The sequence below is a fragment of the Triturus cristatus genome, chromosome 12 (assembly GCF_964204655.1).
Source record: "Triturus cristatus chromosome 12, aTriCri1.1, whole genome shotgun sequence".
NCBI lineage: Eukaryota > Metazoa > Chordata > Amphibia > Caudata > Salamandridae > Triturus > Triturus cristatus.
Window position 1 is genome coordinate 30,697,463 of NC_140595.1, and position 22,577 is coordinate 30,720,039.

Consider the following 22,577-nt stretch of genomic DNA (forward strand, 5'->3'; position numbering starts at 1 on the left):
TATATCGTTACACAAGTAAGTAGCTTGTGCATCTTGTTTCGTGCTGTTTGACCAATTTAGGACAAAATACTGCCTATGTTGAATATTGCACTTTACTATACCTTTGTAAATAATCTAAACATTTTTACATCCTATTTGTTTGTTGATTGCAGGTGAAGTGGAGTTGGAAGAGTATTATCCTGCATTTCTAGACCTGGTTAGAAATTTGCTGGTCGGAAACATTGAACCTTCACAATATGAAGACAGCCTGCGGGAGATGTTCACAATCTATGCGTACATTGGCTTTACTGTGGACAAGCTCATCCAAAACATAACTCGACAGGTGTGTGCTCTGGAGCATGTTGTGAAAGGCTGGATCGTACCAATAGGTAGTAAACATCAACCATATACCTTCTATGAGGCACATACTGAGAGCACGAATAGTTCTTCCAAGTTGAGTTATGTGTTCTATTTAATGGTGATGAGAACCATCTTCGGCCCCTTCTGGCCTGCACGTGTTATGTTCTGCATTTCAAAGAGAAGTCTCATTTGACCCTTGAAAACCAAGGTTCATACTTAGAAGTGTGAGCTTTGTTTATCCTGACCATTTAACTATTTTTTACATTTGATCATTAACTGTGTTTACCTGCAAACAGCGTAGTAGGCATGTTGTTTTTAAAAGTGCTGGTCCCACTACCTCCAAACTCTTGTATGTCACAGCAATAGGCCAAGTAGCCCTGGAATGTCTTGGACAGCACAGTTGGTTTGAAAGGAGAGTGGTTTAAAAGGGAACCCGTTGGCTCTGCAGCCACAAGCAAACACTACTACCCAACAACCCTAACTCCTTCTTTTGGGGGTTGTCTGCTTTTTGCACAGCTTGTACTGCTGTGTGCCTAGTTTTCTTCAAACCCTCTGCTTCAGTGTGTGCCCTCCACCTCCCCTACTATGCTTCTAATGATTGGCATTAGGATACGTAGCTTATGCCTGTTTGAGTTAGCCAAAGCTCCCCAGTCCTCCATGTAATCTGAGCCAGAGAACCACCCTGTGCTGACGCCCAGGGTATTCTCAGCATTAATTCCTGTCTCCTGCATATCATCTTGACCTGGTCATGCTGTGTTATCTTCTTCAATCCATTGCTGTTAATGTGTCATTGGTTTCTTTAACAACTTTTCCTCTTTTCCAACAGCTTCACCATCTTGTGAGTGATGACATCTGCCTAAAGGTGGTAGAACTGTACCTGAGCGAGAAGAAAGCGGGGGCCGCAGGTGGGAACCTGGCATCACAGTGTGTCCGGGCAGCAAAGGAAACCAGCTACCAGTGGAGTGCAGAGCGCTGCATGTCTGATGAGAACTGCTTCAAGGTGAAAGGCAGGGGCCATGGCATTGATAGAAGCTTCATACATCCATATTTTCTGAAGTTGTGATATGGGACCCCAAAGAATATTTTTTAATATTATCAAAGCATTACATGTGTTTTGGGTGCATACTGGCACTGTGCAAAGGCAACCAGACGTGAAAGGCCCGAGTGAAACCCGTTTGGTACCCATTTCCATGTTCTGGTATTAGAAATCTGGAAAAGCTCAGAGCTGGGTCCACATTTGTGTAGGTTAAAATTTGATTTGGGTTTTCTCAGTTCTTCTATTTTCCTCACCATGAGGTATCTGTTAGGGGAAAATGTTGCATATGTTTAGTAATATTCTCTTGGTTGCTGTGCTCCCTGTGCGGAGTCTCGAGTGCCATTCATTTCCCTCTCATTCCTTGAATCTTCTGACACCAGCTGGGCTGGACAAATCAAGAAACTGAAGATGGGGAGTCGAAGCGCTCTATTAAAGGGCTTTGTGAGACACATAGGGCTCATTTATCTCCATTCATCGCTGTGACAATGCATACAAATAAATTGCAGTGGTGATTTTAAAGACTGAGGTTTTGCAGCGGGAGCTCAGTATTCATCAGAATCAACCGTATCGAAGTAAGCCTTAAAGTTAAATCAAATCCCTTTAGCTGTTAAACCTTCCAGCTTGAGATTGTATGCATAAGTCTCGAGCGTTATTTGTACAGGAATGAAATTGAAGAGCTGCTGCCCCTGCCAGTGTTCGCCCTAGTGCCTTGATCCAGATTTACTTTTTTGGCAAACACAGTATTTTCCCTTACCTCTGACCCATTACTACTCCATCCACAGTCCCAACGTCCATGCATTGGCAGACGTGACACAGGGTACGAGTGCCTCTATACATCTCATGATTGAGACGGGTGTGTGGAGTAGTGTTTTGGAATATGCTAGATATGTTGCAAGATCGAGAAGGGTGTGTCGGTAAAGGGTTTGTCATTCCTTACGTATGTTGTACGATAGAGACGGATGTGTGGTGAAGTGTTTGCCTGTCATACACCAGCTATGTCTGATGATTGAGTAGGATGTGTGGAGTACTGGTTTAATTGTCATATCTGCGGTATATTGCTTTATTGTCAGAGTTGTGGGGTCGTGGTTTGATTGCTGTATACTATACATGTTGCATAAATTAAAGGGATATGTGGAATAGTGGTTAAATTTCTGGCTTCAAGAACAAGAACCCCCAAGTACAATGCAGCGTCCCCACTTTAGCAGCTTCTATGAATTTGGGTAGGTACGAACCACAGGTCCTTTGGGATTGCTTAACAACTGGGCCATATTAAGCAAAGCCAGTAGTTTTTACCATTGGGACCTATTGGCTTTGCCAATTGCTTTTGGTGGTGTAGTGCAGCATTGTAAAAAAAAACAACAAAAAAACTAAAGAGGCGCTATGGCAGTCGCATCATTGCACTCATGCACATATGCGTCGGAACGCATGCACGTCAGCACATTGACATGGGCGCCATTTGATTACATTTATCAATCTGAGATGGGAAACAACACTTGGAAGATTTTTTGGCGCAGGAAGGCTCCAGATAAAAATAAAAAGGCTATATTTTTTGTGTTGGGGGGAGGAGCGATGGGGCGAACAGCACTACACAGAAGGCGAGTGGGGAGAAGCACGAGGGGAAGAACATCAGTGAAGCACATGAGTGAAAGCAAGACGGAGCATGGGGAGTGGGGGGAGAGAAGCACACGGATGAGAGAGCGTGACAAGGGAGAGCAGAGAAGCATTTCAACGAGCGCAACATGGAGCAGAAAGGGGTAGAGAAGCACACAAGGGGCACAGCTGGAAAACACATGCACTCACTTTGGGTGCATCAGCAAAATGAAACAAGCATTTGCAATGCAATAGGTCTCGCATTTGTGAGAGTTTGAGCTACTGGCTTTGTAAATGACAATGCTTTTTATTTAGGTGTTTCAAAAACCTGCAATAATAAAAGGCCTTGTCATTTACAGTGTACCAGTAGGTCAAAGTTTTGAAAATGCAAGACCTGTTGCATTGCAAATGCTTGTTATTGGTGGCAAAGAAATAGGGCGCCCATGTTGTTAATCCTAAAGCAGGCACCGTGATGAAAATGTAAAGCGTGGCGCCCAGGGGCGGGACGGAGATGAGGGGCTACGAGCCACGGGCATCATTAGTGAATTTGTGTTAATTTCGGCAGCCGTTAAGCGGCTGCCGTTCTCTAACCTGAAGGTGCCGCGTGCACATCTTAAAAGCCTTGCAGGAAAGTCGTGTCTGCAGTAGGACAAAAATAATTAAAGAAAATAGTGCTCAAGGACCAAGTAAACATACGGTGTAGCCACACAAGTAAAAAGTCCAGTCCTCATGGGAGGTTACAAATGCAGACAAGGTGTTACTAGGGTGGGACTAAAAAGTATATTAACCAATAAGTAGTAACCATTTAGAAAGCAACAGGAGCTAACTGAAAAGATGGGCGGAACTTCAAGTCTATACCAGAGTACAGCATGCCTCGCTGAGCAGCGCATGCTCTGCCCAGGCTTTACCTAAACAAGAAGTCAGGACTGTTGACATTGACAATGGTTGTTAAATGCATAAGATAAATAAACAATCAACTACGGCGACTTCGTTGAATATAATATTGAAAATGCTTCAGTTCTGACATGATGAAACTGTGAAAGAACTAAAAACGGGTCTCCTTGAAGTCACATAAAAGTTAGTAAGGCAAATGCTACTTACCAGTATGCATCTGTTCTTGGCATGTAGAGCTGCAGATCTACACACTGTGCATAGATCGCCATCTGGTGTTGGGCCCGGATGTTTGCAGTTGTTTTTCCTTTTGGAAAGTCTTTGGAATTCACGAGGTATGTGACTCCTCCTTTGGATCGTATTGCGCATGGGCTTCGGCTCCATCCTCAGATTGTTTTTCGCCAGCAGGGAAATGATGGAGCATAGTAATAAGCAGTGTGTTAGAAAAACACCCCCACACCGGAAGGGTGGTGGTGTTCTCCCAGACATACACTGTGGTAGCTTGGCTCGAGTGGTCAGGGATCAGGCACCGTGCTAAGCATACGTCATACCCACACAATAACCATGCGTGCATCCGTTCCAAAAACGACACTACACCTTAAAAATTATACTGAAAATATATCTCTTTATCTTCTTTTCTCTTAGTTGCTGATTAAATAAATAATAATACAATCACAGTACACAAGGCTTTTCCTGTGGAAGGGTAAGTCAAATAAATATTACTTCAACGATTCAATAAATAAGGTAGATCATAAATAATCAAGGCATAAATATAAGTGCATTACATAAAAGGCAATTAAATATTATGAGGCAATAAATACTGCGAGACAATAAATACTGTGAAACAATAAATACTGTGAAGCAATAAATAGGATGAATACAATAAATACAGTGCTCTCAATAAATAATAAAAGCCAATAGTGAGACTTGAAAATCAGTTCACATTCCTGAGGTATTATGGGATGATTTGGCCCAAACCCAGCTTGTAGAGTTTTGGATGACCTGAGGGGTGTACTACTTGGCTTGGACAAGGCTGAGGCCTAAACTGAGGTAGGTCAAGGGGGAATCTAGAGATCTGGCTCTCCCACACTACACAACCCCTCTGTATTAGTCTCAGCTCACCCCTGGCACTATCAAGCTGGTTCCAGCACCTCTCTAGCCTCTAGGATGGTCTCTTAGGGCTTCACAGGGCCTTAGGCGCCCTCTATTCCACTTACTGCCCTTTTTATGAAGCTCCGACGCCGCTGGAGTCGTGTCGACGCCGTGAGGCGGTTCCGGTTCGATGTCGGTGGCCTCGGCTCAATGACAGTTCTTGTCGACGCCGAGAGGCGGTTCCGGTTCGATGTCGGCGGCCTCGGTTCGATGACGTCGGGCAGTCTTGGCTCGATGTCGACTTCCGGCGGCTCCGGAGTGCGATCTCCACTCCCGACCTCCGGTGCTCCTTTCCTCAGGTTCCGGCGACTCCGGAGTGCGACCTCCACTCCCGACCTCCGGCACGATTCTCTTCAGGTTCCGGCGACTCCGGAGTGCGATCTCCACTCCCGACCTCCGGCACGCTTCACCTCGGTCTCCGGCGACTCCGGAGGGCGGACTTCACTCCCCCGTCGACGCCGCACACTCGACCTCAGGTGTCTTCCTCCTCGACCTCTGGTACTCTCCACGACCTTCGTCGGCGCCCTCTCTCGACCTCTGGCGGCTCCGGGTACGACGTCTGCTTTCCAGTCAGCGCCGCTTCTCCACCTCGGGCTCCAGGTCTCCAGGCTTCTCGACGTCGGACTTCAAGAAGTTACCAGTAACCAGGTCAGGAACTTGCTGTTCTTTACTTTTAAGGCCTGTTCCTGCTGTCCAGGTCCTTAAGATGGTTTCTCTTGCTTTCTCCCACACAGGGCTCCAGGCTGGGCTCAGTCAGTAGGGACTAGTATCAAGGGTGGGTTTATGGACCCCACTCCAGGCACAAGTTTCCACCCCTGCTGCCTCACTCCTTCCTCCTTCAGGTTTCTGCTCCTCTCTCTTCACCAGTCAGGTGCCAACTGCCAACTCCAACTGTCGACTTAGCTTACCAACATTCTAAACCGCCTTAAACTGTCACAGGGTTCCAGAATGTTGCAGAAGGTTGCAGAAGGTTCTAGTAGGTTCCAGTGATGTCACAGGTGACAATGGGTGGCCACCATTTTGTGTTTCCGGCCCTCAGACAGAAGTTCCAGGGGTAGATAAAATGGCTCCCTGAATCTGCATCAATACTAAAAAGTCTGGTGGTTCCCAAAAAGGGTAAATACTAACAGGGTTTGAGGCAAAAGTGGGACAAAATAAATAATGATGAGGAGGGACCACCCAAAGGGCTGACAGGTCTAACACTGTGCATATGCCCATGTGTGTTGTATCTAAATAAGATAAACTGGAAGAGATAAAGGTAGCCGGGGAGGCGGGTGGGCGTGTGTAGATATGCAGCTCTACATGCCAAGAACAGATGCATACTGGTAAGTAGCATTTGCCGTTCGAGGCATATGAGCTTCAGATTACACACTGTGCATAGATTATATAGCAGTACTCGCTCCTAGCGGCGACCACCAGTATCTGTTGCAGTGGTTTGAAATAATGTTTTGAGTACAGCCTGGCCCACACTAGCTTGTTGCTTTGCAGATATCATCTAAGGGGATGTTCCCTAAAAATGCCATGGAAGCCCCTATCTTACGTGTAGAGTGGGCTTTAGGGGGAACAGATAGCGTTCGTTTTGCTTTGTGGTAGCAAATTTGTATGCATTTAACAATCAACCTAGCTATCCCAGATTTAGAGATGGGATTGCCTTTGTGTGGTGGTGAGAAAGACACGAACAGCTGTTTGGTCTTACGAAAGGGTTGTGTTCTCTCGATGTAGTAGAGTAAGGCTCGTTTTTACATCTAGTGTGTGGAGAGCTCTTTCTGCAATGGTCTGTGGCTGCGAGAAGAATACGGGCAGTTCTACAGATTGGTTTAGGTGAAAGGGAGAAATGACTTTAGGGAGGAATTTTGGATTAGTGCGGAGAACAACCTTGTTATGGTGCATTTGCAGAAAGGGTTCTTGAATGGGGAGTGCTTGTATTTCACTGACCCTTCTGAGGGAAGTAATGGCTACAAGAAAGGCCGTTTTCCATGTTAGGAAATGAAGTTCACATTTGTGTAGAGGTTCAAAGGAAGGGCCCGTTAGTCTTGTGAGAACGATGTTTAGGTTCCACACAGGTGAGGGTGGCACTCTGGGGGGAATTATTCTTTTGAGGCCTTCCATAAAGGCTTTTATGGCAGGTACTCTAAAGAGTGATAGATGTTGCCTGTTTTGTAGATAAGCTGCTATGGCCGCAAGGTGCAGTCTAATAGACGTGTACGCTAGGTTGCATCTTTGTAGGTGTAGTAAATAGCCTATGATGTGTTGAATGGGCACATCTAGGGGATTGAAGTTATTGTTGTGACAATAGGTCACGAAACGTTTCCACTTTGCTGCGTAGCAAGCTCTAATGACGTTCATACAGTCAGGGGGAAGATTAAGATAACCGAATTCTAGGATTTCAGGAGCCAGATCGCAAGGTTGAGCTAAGCTGGTTCCGGGTGCCTGATCTCTCCATGGTTCTGGTTTAAGAGGCGTGGAGAGAGGTGTAACTTTTGGTGCGGTACTACAGATAGTTCCAGCAGTGTGGTGTACCATGGTTGTCTGGCCCAAGTTGGAGCTATTAGGATGAGAGTGAGGGAGTGTTGCTGTAGTTTGCGCACCACTAATGGAATTAGTGGGGTAGGCGGAAAGGCGTACGCAAATCTGCCTGACCAGTTCATCCATATCGCATTGCCTTTGGACAATGGGTGTGGATACATGGCGGCGAAGTTTGGGCATTTTGCGTTTTTGTGGGTGGCGAAGAGGTCTATCTGTGGATGCCCCCACATTTGAAAGTAGGGGTGAAGAACTTGTGGATGGAGTTCCCACTCGTGTTGTGTTTGTCTGCTCAGCAGATCGGCCATAGTGTTTTGGACTCCTGGGACATGTTGGGCTAGGAGAAAGATGTTTTGGGGTATGGCCCATCTCCATATGCTCTGTGCTAGCTGAGAGAGCTGCGGAGAGAGTGTGCCGCCTTGTTTTTGTATATAGTACATGGCTGTCATGTTGCCGGTGCGGACTAGGACGGCCTTGCCTGAGACGTGTTTGAAAGGCCTTTAGGGCTAAGAATATGGCTAGCAACTCCAGATGGTTGATGTGGAGTAACTTTTGTTGAGGTGTCCACCTGCCCTGCATGGTGTAATGTAGTAGGTGAGCTCCCCAGCCAGAGTGCGATGCGTCCGCTGTCAGTACTATCTGAGGAATCGGGTCCAGGAACGGTCGTCCTTTGGAAAGGTTTTTGGTGGTCCACCACTGCAGAGAGCGATGGGCACGACCGTCTACCAACACCAGATCTGTCAATTGACCCTGGGTCTGGTTCCATTGGCACGCTAAGCACTCTTGGAGAGGACGCATCTGGAGTCTTGCATGAGGTACTATGAATATGCAAGAGGCCATCATTCCTATAAGTTGCATTAACACTCGAGCTGGAAGAGAGTGTTCTGGTTGAAATTTGGCGCGTAGAGCCTGAATGCTTGCTATCCTGGCAGGACTGGGATAGGCTAGCGCTTTTGAGGTGTCTATGGTGGCACCGAGGTATTGTTTTACGTGGGGCGGTTGCAGATGGGACTTTGCATGGTTTACTGTGAAGCCCAGTTCGTAAAGTAGTTGGATAGTGGCGTGAGTGTGTTGTACGCACTGGTTGTATGAGCTGCCTCTTATGAGCCAGTCGTCTAGGTATGGGAAGACGTGGATGTGTTGTCTTCGCAGGTGTGCTGCCACTACCGCTAGGCACTTGGTAAACACCCGTGGTGCTGTGGTGACTCCGAATTGGAGCACTTTGAACTGATAGTGTTGACCGTCCACTACAAATCTGAGATTTGGCTCACAGGAATGTGGAAGTATGCGTCCTTGATGTCTAGGGTGGCAAGGATGTCGTTTTGGGAGAGCAGGGGAAGTACCTGCTGGAGTGTGACCATGTGGAAATGGTCTGAGTGTATATAGTGATTTAGGGGTCTGAGGTCCAGGATGGGTCTTAGTGTCGTCCCTTTTTGGTATGAAAAAATATAGGGAGTAAACTCCCATATTTTGTTGGTGGGTAGGAACTAGTTCTATCGCACTCTTTTGTAGGAGGGAGATTACCTCCTGTTTTAGAAGTGACAAATGTTCCTGTGACATTGGGCGTTATTTGGGTGGAATGTTTGGGGGGGTAGATATTAGTTCGAGGCAGTAGCCTGACCGAAATATTTGTGTTACCCATTTGTGTGATGTGATAGTAGTCCAGACAGGAAGGAAATTGTGGAGTCTGCCCCCGACCGGAGTGGGATGGTCTGGAGGGAGTGGAGGGAAGTCATTGGGTAGGGATGGAGACAGAGCGGGAGGTGTTAGTCTTGCCTCTGCCTTTATTATTGTTGCCCCTGTAGCCGCCTCTTTGGTAACCCCTTGTGAAGGTGGATTGGGTAGGGGCTTTATAGGAAGTAGAAGCGTTATCGAAGGAGTAGCCTCTAGAGGTGCTTCGAAAGGAAGAGCGGCGAAAGGAGCGCGCGACTGTTAGGCTTCCATAGACTTTGCCGTATCTGTGTCTTTTTTCATTTTTTCCAGGGCATCGTCAACGTTTGTTCCTGGTCAAAGGGGTGGTTCAGGATGGAAGCCTGCACCTCTGGTTTGAAACCTGAAATTCGTAGCCAGGCATGCCTACGGAGGAGGACGCTGGTGTTAATTGCCCTAGAGGCGGTGTCCGCTACATCTACGGCGCAGCGAACGGAGGTGTTGGTGATGGTTTTACCCTCCTGGATTAGCTCGTTGGTTCTATTTTTGTATTTGTCAGGGAGGTGTTGCATTATGGCTTCCAGTTCATCATAATGTGCCCTATCATATCTTGCCAAAAGCACTTGTGTGTTTGCGATGCGCCATATGTTGGCAGCCTGGGATGCAGTGCGCTTGCCAGAGGCGTCCAGGAGTTTGGACTCCTTATCAGGTGGTGGTGCCTCGCCTGATGCCTGGGAGTTTGCACGCTTTCTTGCAGTGGACACTACTAGGGAGTCTAGTGGTGCTGGCCCTCTGATGTAGGTGGGGTCTGTAGGGGCGGCCTTATACTTCTCGATGCAACAGTTGATGACCCTGGCCCTGACTGGGTCTTTAAAGACCTCCGGCGCGTGCTTGATAACCCCTTTAAGCATGGGCAGGGTGGAAGTGGCCCTGTGTGCTGCATCAAAGGTATCTAGCAGGAAGTCCTCCTCCACGGGGTCTGTATGGAGATCAACTCCGTGGTAGTGTACAGCCCTATGGAGTAGTTGGTTAAACCTCATTGTGTCTTCCGGGGGGGGGGCGGTCTTGAAGGGTAAAGGTCGTCTTGCGGGACGTTAGGGATGTCTGGAATGTTATAGTCGTCCCATGGGTCTGGGGAGCTTGCAGGAGTGGGATCCCCTGTGGGTTGGTCATGGGACTAGTCCCCTGTGTCATCGTAGACATCGTCATCATCCTCATCCGGAGAGGGTGTGGGGGAATGATGAGGTGGGGGAGGTGGCGGAGGAGGTGGAGGAGGAGGCGGAGGAGGGGGTGAAGGTATTTTCAAAGGGGAGGTAGCAAAGTCTTTCCTCTTTGGAGGTGGAGCTGGGGCAGGCTTGTCAAGCGGTCTCTTTTTGATGCTGAGCATCAACAGTCCAGTTTTAGGGTCTTTGACCAGTGTTTTTTATAGTGGATCAGGCCGAAATAGTTCTTCAGTGAGTGGCCGATCCGAAGGCGTCGGAGCCCTGGGTTTTTTGGTCTTGGAGTCAGCATCGGTTCGTTGTTTTGAACTGTGAGGCTTCGAGATGGCTGGTTGTTTTCTCGGATCCGAGATGACTTTCCGCTTCGAAGCGTGGGTGTCGATGGCTTTGGGTTTTTTGCTCGGTTCCAGGGACGGTGTTGGCACCGAGGAGCTGGTGCTTGTCTTCGGCGCCGAGTGCTTCGGTGTGGAGCTCGGCGCTGAGGAGGAGGATGCCATTTTCTTTTTCGGCGCCGGTGCGGAGGAGTGTTTCTCGGCACCGACGGCAGACTGGCTCGAGCCCGAGCGCCAGAGGGCTTGATAGGCTTCTTAACCGGGCCTGAAGGCGAGGTGTGGGAAGCAATGTCTTGGTGGTGCCTATGCCCAAGGGCGAAGGCGTGACCGAAGCCTTTTTCGATGCCTTGGGGGGTGGGGGTGGATGTTAGTACTCACGCCTCTCTGTGCCGGAGTGATGTCCTCGACATCTGAGTCGTCGGTTTTGGAGGCGCTGACAAGGCCCTCTTCGGTGTGCTGTTCTTGAACATCGACGCCTTCTCCGAAGATGTCGTCGGGGATCGCTGTCGACGAGTGTGCCATGGTTCTCCTCGCCCTTCGGTCTAGAATGGTCTTCTTGGACCGGAAGGATTTGCACACCGGACAGTCTCGAGCCTCGTGTTCAGGGGAGAGGGAGAGGTTGCACACCTCATGGAGATCGGTGTGGGGAAATTTGGACCCACATCGAGGACACTTCTTGAATGGAGTCCTTTCCATCAGCCAGGACCAGAGCTTAGGTAGGCCCGAAGGCCTTCGTCGACGACCGGAATCAAAGACTTTGAACGATGAGAGTCGCGTCAGGTGTGGAGATCGCGATCGAAAACAATACCGCGAAAAGGGGAGGATTGCGCGCCGATCAGAAGAACTGGAAACTGTTCGGAACCGGAGCGCAAAGAACACATCTGAGCTCAATGGCGGAAAAAAACAATCTGAGGATGGAGCCGAAGCCCATGCGCAATACGATCCAAAGGAGGAGTCACATACCTCGTGACTTCCAAAGACTTTCCAAAAGGAAAAACAACTGCAAACATCCGGGCCCAACACCAGATGGCGATCTATGCACAGTGTGTAATCTGCAGCTCATATGCCTCGAACAAGGCGTTACTGCTGCTGAGGTAAGATTTTTCTTATCACCCCGAGGGCAATAATAGAGCGCCCGATAGAAACCAGTCTCAGCACCTCCTTTTTAGAACTGCCGGTGATGAGCACCGGCAGGACCCGGACCACTTAAAGCTCTGGCTCTAACCCTCGCACATGCGAGACCGAGTGGCAAATGCTTGTTTGTCTTGATGTCGAAAGGTCGAACTATTGGGCACGTTCTTTATGTGTTTGTGGCTCTGTGAACGGGTCTGTGTATCTGAGCGTCTGTCTTGCCAGTTTGCATGTTATCCTGGATGCCCATGTGGCAGCGTCTCTGCCCCCCACTGTCTCTGGATGATGCCTGGATGTGCCCTTGGTCTGCAGCTGCAGGCGGAAGCTGGCGAGGGCAGCCGGAGGACCCACGGTTCCCTCACATGGCGGAAGGCCTGCTGGTGGGCAGGATGTCCTTCCTTTGTGAGGCCCAGCGAGAGAAGCCTCAACTTCCCCAGCGCAGAAAGATGCAAGGAAAGGGGCAGGCGGGAGGACACGGGGCACTTAAAGAAACCAGCGAGCAGGGACGGAAAGGGGGCACGGAAAGATGGCGGGAGGGAGGACACGGAGCTCAGAAAGAAGCCAGCGAGCAGGGACAGAGAGGGGGCGAGGAGAGATGGCAGGAGAGAGGACATGGAGCTCTGAAAGAAGCCAGCAAGCAGGGACAGAAAGGGGGCAAGGAGAGATGGTGGGAGTGAGGACACGGAGCTTTGAGCAACGTGAAGCCGAGGAGAGTGTGGCTGAAATGGGAAGGGAGGGGGCACAGATCACCCGTGAGGGAAATAGTGGGGTGAGTGCACACATACAGTTTGGGGGTAAGGCCTTATCACGGGGCCATGACGTTTTTTTTAGGTGTAAAGATATCACACACACTTACTTTTAGGCAGGCTTTCACCACACTGTACACTGGATGGCGTCATTTTGCATTATGTTGCTGTTTTGAGGAAAACGGAGGGGCATGGTTCCCAACATTGCACCAGGATCCGAGGGCGTTAGGGGATTACAGCACCTCTTGTATGGCTTTTACCACCCAACCGAGTGGTTCCTTCCCTCGCTTGCACCAGGACCTCACAGTTAAGAAAACAAAGCTGGGTCTGCGGGGTGTGCACCGGCCCCGAGAGGGTAGTAGAGCGGACTTGTGGCATATGGCTTCCCTCATACCACATGAAAAGTACCAGTGTCAGTGCTGGCCTGGTGCAGGGGGATGGGGGGGGGGGGGCACATGTGCAGTGTGTCAAGCGGCAACGCGTTCAGAATTCAGCCTAAACAGAAGCTACACTGACCCCCCACCAATCCCCTTCCAGCCCAACATGGAGACGTGGGTCTTCCCTCCCAGAAACTACAGAGGAAGCTTATAAGATAGCGCAGTGGGTTTGTGCGCTTACTGTGCGATGCCTGTGGACCGTTAAGTCTCGGCGCTGATTCAGCGTACAAGGGCTTCTGTGAGCTTGTTTATATTTGCACAAATTATTGCAGCCAGTGCCCGTGTGCTAATACTAAAAAATAAAATACAAGCACGCGAGTGGTGCGCGCGCGCGCCACACCGCTACCATGTTTCAATTATCGCGCCCGTGTCTGGCCACGATAATTGAAACCACATGGCAGCGGTGCGCGTAACAGACACCAATAGGCCATGGGCGGAGCAATGCGCCCGCCTTTGGCCAATTGCATGCTGTCTTTTATAAAAAGACGCATGCAGAGGCCAATAGCCTGGGCCAAAAGGAAAAGCACACGCACGAGCGTGTGCGATTCCTAGGTTCGTTTCCAAACCCCCTACAAGAGGTCTCTCGCTGCGCGAGCAGTGCTATGCACTGCAACGCTAGGCGCAAGAACTAAAAAAGTTTTTCCCTAAAAGTGAGCAGTGGAAGGACACAAGTAAAGAGACTATATTCAAGGGTGACATTCACAAGGTGGACCGGGTAAGCCATTGAATAAGAAGTAAAGAGATGTGACAAAGCCAACTAACAGTAAGCAGTGGGCGTGCTTTAAGCCCAGTGTAAGTTCTTGGTGAGTTAACATTAGGTGTTTTGCAACCAGACACCGTCTGGTAAGCGTAACTTTATTTAAAAAAAGAATAGAGTCCTGTACCAGCGAAGGTGCAGTGCACTCCATACTGCTAAACGTTAGGTAATCTGTTAACCCCCTCAAGTGCTAAGAACAAGAACTTGTGGCCACGCCTCGAACATCCTTGAATCTTTAGCAGTTCATGGGTATTCCAAATCCTTTAGCTTCCGTATACGTTTAGTCCACTACTTTTTCTTTTTTATTTCTACTTATTTATTCTTTTCGCTTTTTATATACATAACATTTGTACTGAAATATTTTGAAATAATTTCCATTATGTAACTATTTGTATAACTCTACTAGTATCTATCGCTTCCAACTTCATGCTTAGCTGGATCTCAATGGCTAGATGAGAGCCTCATTATCTTGGCACTACAAGTGCATCAGTTCTGCTCTGTCCTCCTCCCCATCCTATTCCCCTTTTTCTTTCCCTCTTACTTTACATCATTTGCCTTTCATCAAAGTTTTATCGGGCAAACGAAGACGCTAGCGAAACCCAGACATTTAATGAGAAAAGATGTTACAGTTGATACCATAGCCACAAGCTTGTAAATGTATTGAAAATCCATTTTATAATGAGCTGCATTGTTAAGTTTGTACTACCTGTCAACCTGTCAGCTTCTCACCAGCACCCTAAATTCTGTTAACAATATTAGCTTTCTGTTATTTGTATAGGGCTGGCTGCTGATAAGTTGCAATTTCTTAGGCCTGTAGTTAAACTATTGCCAACATCCAACATAATGTACTCTATGCATAGAATTCGGAAAGATGAGTTTGTTGTTCCTGACTGGATTCAGACCTGTGACCTGAAGTATGGACACAAATCTCAGCAGCAGGCTGTTCAGTCACGGAGCTGTCTCACAGGTGCTTGCGTTGTCTTTGCAGATAATGTTCTTGCAAAGGAAAGGGGATGTGATCATGACGATCGAACTGTTGGATACCGAAGAGAGCCAAATGGAAGATCCAGTCGAAGTTCAGGTGCGAGCCAAATGAACCCTTTACCCCTTCCTCAAAAGTTCTGTGCTAAACCCATCTTCTGGTTGTCAGTGCTCCTAATGTACCACTACAATACGCTCAGCTTGCAGATCAAAAACTTTAAAAGATTCATGGTCAAGAAAAAGTATCCTTTCATTATAATTCATAGAACAGACATTCTTATTTTCTTTGTGTGCACAGTGTAGATTTATAGTTGGAATATGCACCTTGAGCTTTCACAACTTATGATACCGCTATAAATGCCAAAAAGGGGTTTCATCCGTCCACTTTTTGTTACCATCGCAGTGGCGCCTGGTGTCCTCATGGCTGGTTTGGTCAGGATGGTGGGCCCACTTATTGGTATCCTTGTGGTGACTGGTAAGAGAGGAGTTGAGTGCTGGGTGGGTGGTTTAATAAGGGTGTCCAGGCCACCAGTGACTGGTGAGGTAAGGTATATAAACTGGCCCATTTGAAAATGGTATACTGTGGGGACCGGGTATCGTAAGGTGCCTGTTTTACTATGAGAACTGGTAGGAGAATGGTGGGGATTCGATATCTGGTGACTGTAGGGGGGGGGATTGTTGTTCTGTCTGCAACTGGGCTAGCGTGATGACTGGAATTGTGTGGTGGCTGGGTTCCCAGTGATTGGGCCCCTGGTGTGTGGGTGATTGGTGTCTGCTACAGCATGCGTGGTCAGACACATGGTGATCATTGTACTATTGCAGCTTACATATTGTTTGTGGCCGTGGCCTTGGCCACAGCATGGTTTAGCTATCAGAGTGTGGTACCAGAATGTTCAGGAGTACTTGAACTCATTTGGTTCAAGGTTTGCCACTGGAAAGGGTCCCTCAGTCCCGATCACTAGAAAAACTCTCCATGGTAACCTTTGAAAACCAAATTAGTTGAAACAGTTCTCCTTCCTCTGATCTCCAGCACTGAATTATCTTGGGCCTATTTTGAAGAGGCATCAGATACAATATATGGGTCTCATTTGGAGTATATCACTTTTTAGGTCTCTGCCTGGCGAAAGCAGCGCATGCGCTGCTCTGCCATGCAGAGGCTTCTTGGAATCGATACGATTCCAAAAGCCTCATCCCAGCTCCGCCTTCAGCTTTCATTCGTGCGCGTTGTTTGGCGTCACAAATTATGCCAAAGGCAGTGCAAGGATTGCACCGAAGGCATGTCAATCCCTCATTGTTGCCACCCTGTCTCCTTTTAGCCATGCCCACCGGGATTGGATCTTTTACCCATGGCGTTAGACTATGGCATATAATTAATGGGGAAGCACTATTTGTTTCCCCTTCCCTCTGTCTCCCCGAGCAGACCCTTCCCTGTGTCTTTTGCCTACGTAAAAGCTGTTGAAATTATGCGACATTTTATCTTGAATCCCAATGCGTTTGTTAAATAGCAGAAGAGCGCATCTGCATTCGCAAGCGCGTGGTCATTTAAGTAGCACAAAGCCTAGACTGTTGACGGCCATGTCAGAGCAGCTCTGGCTCGTATCTGAATTATCGTGAAACGTGATGTTAAACATTCTGGGGGGTTTAATGTGACCTAGGCGCGACCCAAAAAGAATGCTTGTTTTTGTATTGCTTTCTGACTACTTTGCATTAAATGCATCTTAGACTGTCTGTCCCAAGTGCTGTGTTTCATTTTACATTCTCCTGTAGGGTAGAGTGGGGTTTGCTTATGAAGCCTGCTTGGGTTGGAGAGGAGTCAGTCACGTCAGAGAATTTGGGAGATTTCTCACCATGCTAGAGTTTACCAGGAGTGCCTAGTTTGTGCTCCTGCCCTTTAAGCGCTACTGACCAATTCCCGCCGATGAGTGAATGATTGGCTCCTGCAGGGCCCCGTGTCCCCTCTGCCTGTCCTGCTCTCTTGGCCAGCACAGCTCTGTTATGTTAGGTGGCGCTGCTAAAGCGCCATGCAGCACCGAGAGCCCCCTGGTGAAGACTCCCGCTCCCTCATTAGCGGCAGAAACTCTCTTTGAAGCGGCGCAGGGGAGTGAATCAACCCATGATGGGGAGCACTGGAGCACAGAAGCCCTCATTGTGCCGCTCAGAGCTTCACTGAGGACCCAGGCATCGCCTAGATAAACTCGGGGATGCCCTGAAGGTGGGGGCAGAGAGGGGCGGGAGAGGGCTGGGGGCTGAGAGGAGCTGGGGCAGGCCTGGACCCAAGTATAATCTTCTTATGAGACTCTAGTAAGCTGGACCCTCGTGACAGGGGTCTGCATGTAACCTGCACGTCACAAGTGCATGGCTCTACAGCCACTGCTCAGCCTCTCATCCTTCCGACACCGATAAAACGAGTAACATTGAGTGCAGTGTTATGAACTGTGTTCTAACATATTTCTAGGTAAGATGGTCTCATGTGCTCTATTGAGAGGAACACGCTTGCGGGTTCTGTGACACTCCCTGCTACGCAAGAAGAATTCGAACTATGTTCATGTTTTCAATTGGATCCTAGTTTGGGATAAAACTAAGCCCTTTTCAGTGCCAAGAAATAATTCTCTCAGCGCTGCAGAGTCCACCTTTAATACAATTAGTGTCTTCTAGAGGAGGGTTCAAGCCGGAAGAGTGTGCCAGAGAAAGGTGGGTATGAGGGCTTCTAAAGAGGCCGGGTGGGCTGGGGCAGCCTCAGGCTTGCATGGCCACTGGCCTGTCAGCAGATATCCTAACCTCGCAGTTATGTCATGTACCTGACCCTTTCCCAGCCCAGCCAGCCTTGCAGACCTCTCACTCCTCCTGCAGACCAGGATGGCTGCCCTGGTCCTCGCCTCCACCCAAGCTCTTCCGACTCATCGGTTCTCACAACATTGCAACATTGCAACGGTGCGGGGAATGGCCTTGGTAGCAAGACGGGGTAAGGGGGATGGGGAATCCGGGCTTGCTCCAGCCTTGGCCCCGGCTCAACCTCCCGCCCCGCCATCGGGTGATGGAGGAACGATACAAACTGCGGCTCGTAGGGTTTGAGAAGGTAACAGAATATGGCCCTGCAAAAGCATAGTGCAGAAGGGTGGAGGGGGTGGGGTGAGGGGTCAGGGCACAGAGGCCTCACTACCACGAAGTGCAGAGTCTGTGGAAATGTACACACCGCCTCGCTAACCTCATTTCACCTCCCACCTCCTCTACGCACCCCTTCTGTGGCCTCCTGCACCAGGGCAGAAGTTGTACAACAAGAAGTAGGGTGGCCAATTAGCATATGCAGTGATGTCACGGGAGGGCACATTACACCACTCTAACGTTGCTCATGTGCGAGGCCCTCCTTCGCCTCAACTGAGAGGTACAGCCTGTCCTATATCCTGGAATGTAAATATATACATTTAGAAATAACCCTCTCCTGTGTATTATACGGATCCTGTAAGTCACCCAGGAGTCCCGTGACCTTGCAGACGAACCAGGCTGAAGGCTGAGCCCCTATAGGAGGTCCTGCAGCTCTGAGGTGTTGATGTACAGCAGGGAGTGTTTTATTCGTTATAGCTCATGATCACACAATCGCCCTTTACACAAACTGCTCAAATCCTCGGCATCTCGCCCTTTTCTATGAAAGAGATCGCATGGCTGGAGACGTGGAGAATAAAAGTGGAAACTGCAGTGAAATTTTAAACCCACAAAAGCAAAAGATTGGTCCAAAAACATTTTAGAATCAGTTTAATGTAAATCTAACTTTAAAACAAGCATTGAAAATGCAATAGGTCTCGCCTTTGATTAAGTTAAAGCCATTTGCTTTGCTAATGGTATTGTATAGCAAAGCTGGCTTGAACTTAAAGGCGAGACCTATTGCATTTTCAATGCTTGTTTACATTTTGCCAGCAAGGACGTTTCAAAAACAAACCACCAGAGACCGGTAAATGAGCAGCTTTGAAATGTGAGTCTGTTTGGCTTTTGCAGAGGTCATCTATAGTAACACTGCGATGCTTTGTTTCTTTCCTCTAGCACTTGTCCACCTACATGGATCAGTTCGTTGCGGCCGACGGAGAGCAGAGCAACCAAAATGCGCGTTTTCTATTCAAACCTGTCTTTTTACAGAGGTAACAAATGACCGTTCTCTTTTCATATGTGTGGGACCGACAGCCTGGGTGAAAGGAAGGATCTGCATGGTGCAACCCTTGAGGGCACAAGGCATGGGCTAAAGTTGTGGGGACAGAGCTCCCAAGCTCCCCCTTATCGCTGGGCGTTCTCAGTGAGGAAAGGCCTGCTTGCATGGGCAGTTTTGCGGGTGTGCTGCAGTTCGTCCCATGCTCATGCTGGGGGTAGCCTCTGAATGCTGCTCAATCCAGGGCATTTTTGTACTCTGTGGCTCATCACTATATCCAAAACACTCAAATGAAGAGTAAGGGCTTTGAGTAAAGCGTTTGTTGGTTGGCGGTCCAAAGATAAAGGGATTTGTGTAAAACATTTGTTGATTGGCGGTCCGAAGAGATAGCTGTTGATCGCATTCATCTGTGACCTGGTGTTCTTTAACCGCCTGCATTCTATGCAGCTGTCCATCTCTAAATAGTTAGGTTCCAACCTTTTTAAACACATTACATATACACATTTTCTTCACAATAGACTCTGGTATATGTGCCCAAAATCGTGAATGGGAGAAATACTTTTCCGTGCATCTTTTCAGGCTACTTTTTTTTTTGCATTTAATTAGTAAAATATGTACAGAAAAAAAAGCTGAGACTGCAGTGCATTCATATAATTCAGGCATTCCAGCTGCAGTTGACATTAATTTACAACATATACACACACTGCATCAGGCAACTGGTTTCCCCCTATAAACTTCTCTCTTCTGTACGCCTGTATTGGTGTCCCGAAAAGAGCAGCAAAACTCTACTCAAGAGTAGGGAAGAAATACCGCATAGCTGTTGAGGCAGTCGACCTTCAGAAGGTTTGGCTTGACAGCAGAGCTCTCAACTGACCGTGTGTGATCAAGATAAACTGAGCTCAGAAGTACCACTGAGAGGATCTTTGATTGCAGCCACACGTTGGCTTCCTTGAGTACAGCATGTGGTTGGGCTGCAGTTCTGTGTTTCAACTGAAAAGCAGAGCTTGTATTGCACTTTTTGCTTCATGGGAAATCTTTCATCAATGTAGCAGGACTGTTGGTTACGGTGGAAAGCCAGTTATCAGAGCTGTAGGCCAGGTCTGTTTATTATGAACAGTTATGATCATGGCAATAGGTTTGATGGATTTATTGTGAAAAGCATGTGTTACATTACATAAGGCATTTAAGGGAGATTATTACACTGCATTGAAGCCTGCAGAGAGGTTTTGAGTTACATGGAATCTCATCGATTACCACAGGAGGCAAGGATTTTGGTGTTGGCTACCATCTACCACACCGTTGGAATAGACGGTCTGCACTGTGATAATCATTGCGAGCCCCTCTTAAGAGACCATAGTATTTTGTTTTTCCACTGTCATTTTGTTTACATTTGTAGTTTTATGACTATACCCCTGATGGATGCTTTGTGGGAAAGTTTATGCTCAGTAGAACAGGTCGGTGTTTGGTTGTAATAAAGGTGATGGCCTAATTGGTTCACCGCGAAAAGCTATTTCTGATGCCTTAGGTCCGATCTGTTTATTATGAGAAGTTATGACGAAGGCTGTAGGCCTTTCACTGTGGACCGCGCTCGCACAGTTACAGGCTCTAGATATGTAGTTGGATGAAATCTCTTCGATTGCCGTAGCAGGAAAGGGTGATGATGATGATGTTGATACCCTGTGGCAAACCCTCGGGTTCGAAGATTTTCACTGTGATACTCCTTGTTAGGCCCTTTTGAAAGTGATTGTATATTGTTTTACCGAGTGTAATTTTATACATATGTAGTTGTATAATTGTGTACATGATGGTTGCCAGTTTATACACAATTCATTAGGCCTATGTAGATTATGATGTTAAGTCCATGGTAAAGGCAAAAGGCCTTATTGGGGGTCATTATTGCATCTGACATAACTTTTCGCAGTTTGATCTGCTGTATTTTGAAAGGGAACCTATAAAAGAAGAAAATGGAAAACTAAGAGCCCAGCCCACCAGTCATGGCACTGAAGAGCACTCATTTTCATGAAGAGGTGCACAAGTGATCAGACAAATGTCATCCCTCATAGGGCAATAGAGCCAATGGCCTCTGAACCAGGTTCCTCTAAAACCGGTGAACACCATGGAATGGTCTTGTCTGTAGTGTATCATTGCTTTAATAGCCCATAAGTTGGTTCTGAAAGTCGCAGGCATTCTGGAACTTTAATACAGCAACACGCTTTGTACAACACCATTGCAAGTCAGCCACACACTGGTATGTTTATTTTATTTATTACAAGCATGTGTACGTCATGTTTAGGCAGCAATTTGTGTATACTTTTATTCTAAATTTTGCACAAATTGTTGATTGAATTTGTGTTTTTGGGGTTGTGCAAGTGGGTGAATGCATGGATGGATGGATACATGAGTGCGAGGCAGAGTCATAGTTGCGTCTATTATGATTTAAATGCCGAAACCTACTATGACTGAAGAAGCACTTGTATTTAAGAAAAATATCTCGTACACTGCCAGTGTTTAGCATCTTGGCTGAAAACTGAGGTTACTCTCTGAGTGATTTTAATTATTTCTAAGCAGTATTATACAAATATTTCAGCGTGAAACATAACACAGTATGCTTCTTGCGGCAGAAGTGGGAGGGAGTCATGGGATGATCTGAAAATAACTTTTTTTGTGAGTATGCAGTTGGGTAGGAGTGGGTCAGGGGTCTCAATAGATCCCCAACCATACACAAAAAAGAGCTGCCAACAAAATAATTGGTTTCTCAGTGAAGGAATTGGATGATCACATAGGTCAGATTGACCATCTGAACACTGGCATTTATGACTGCTGTGCACATATGCGTTGTTGGTACTGTCTTCAAGATTCATCATCAGACTGCTGGTATGAACTCATTTTTTCAGCCGTACGAGTCTGCTGAAAATGTTTTTGTTTCTTCTCTAAAGGAATATTAACAAATTCCGGAAATGGCAGTGCAGACAAGTACGAGCGATGAAGAAGGAAGTCAAGAGCTCCTGGAAGAGGCTGATTGGCGTAGAGAGCGCGTGCAACATGGACTGCCGCTTCAAGCTCAACACCCACAAGATGATGTTCATTATGAACTCTGAGGATTACATGTACAGGTGCGGGGCCCTGCCCCGGGCCAAACAGGTACACCCACGGCCAGCGCTCGACTTGTCTTTCCTTTGCCTGCTCGGTCACATCATTGAGAAGGAAGGGGATTGTGATTTTGTGTGATGCTTGCAACCGCGAAACCCTTGCTTACAAAGCGTACATTGCCTCTGTCAAAAAAGTCTTATAAACGTTAATTGAGTGAAAGTGGAGATCAAATTGCTGTTATAAAAGGTTTTTCATGGTAGCAAATTCATTGGTAGCCCCTCATTTGATCTGGTAGTGGCTAAAAGCTTCAGCAGGCAAGAGAAGATGTATTCCTGTAAAGAGCGATCTCGCCTGTAGACTCTAGTGGCAGTGCGCTTCTGCGTCCTAGGATTCTCGTGCCATCCGTGGAGAGCCACCTCTGGAGAGTAGATCAACTAAGGAAGGAGGAGGATTGTTGTGCAGTGTGACTTTGTATGCCAGACAGTTTGAATACTGTCCTAGCTATTATGGGGAGCCAGTGATGATTTTGTAGTATATGGGTGTGAGATCATCAAATATGATTGAGGC

The 22,577-nt window shown here is 47.6% G+C and overlaps 1 protein-coding gene across 1 annotated transcript in view; it reads left to right on the top strand.

Moving 5' to 3' along the window:
* SIN3B (SIN3 transcription regulator family member B) overlaps positions 1–22,577 on the top strand; it is a 122,330-nt gene that overhangs the window by 82,330 nt on the left and 17,423 nt on the right. The window contains exons 15-19 of the mRNA XM_085639548.1: positions 153–322; positions 1,166–1,339; positions 14,793–14,885; positions 18,821–18,915; positions 21,857–22,061. Coding sequence (XP_085495674.1) covers positions 153–322; positions 1,166–1,339; positions 14,793–14,885; positions 18,821–18,915; positions 21,857–22,061 — 737 coding nt within the window. The remainder of the gene's footprint in view (positions 1–152; positions 323–1,165; positions 1,340–14,792; positions 14,886–18,820; positions 18,916–21,856; positions 22,062–22,577) is intronic.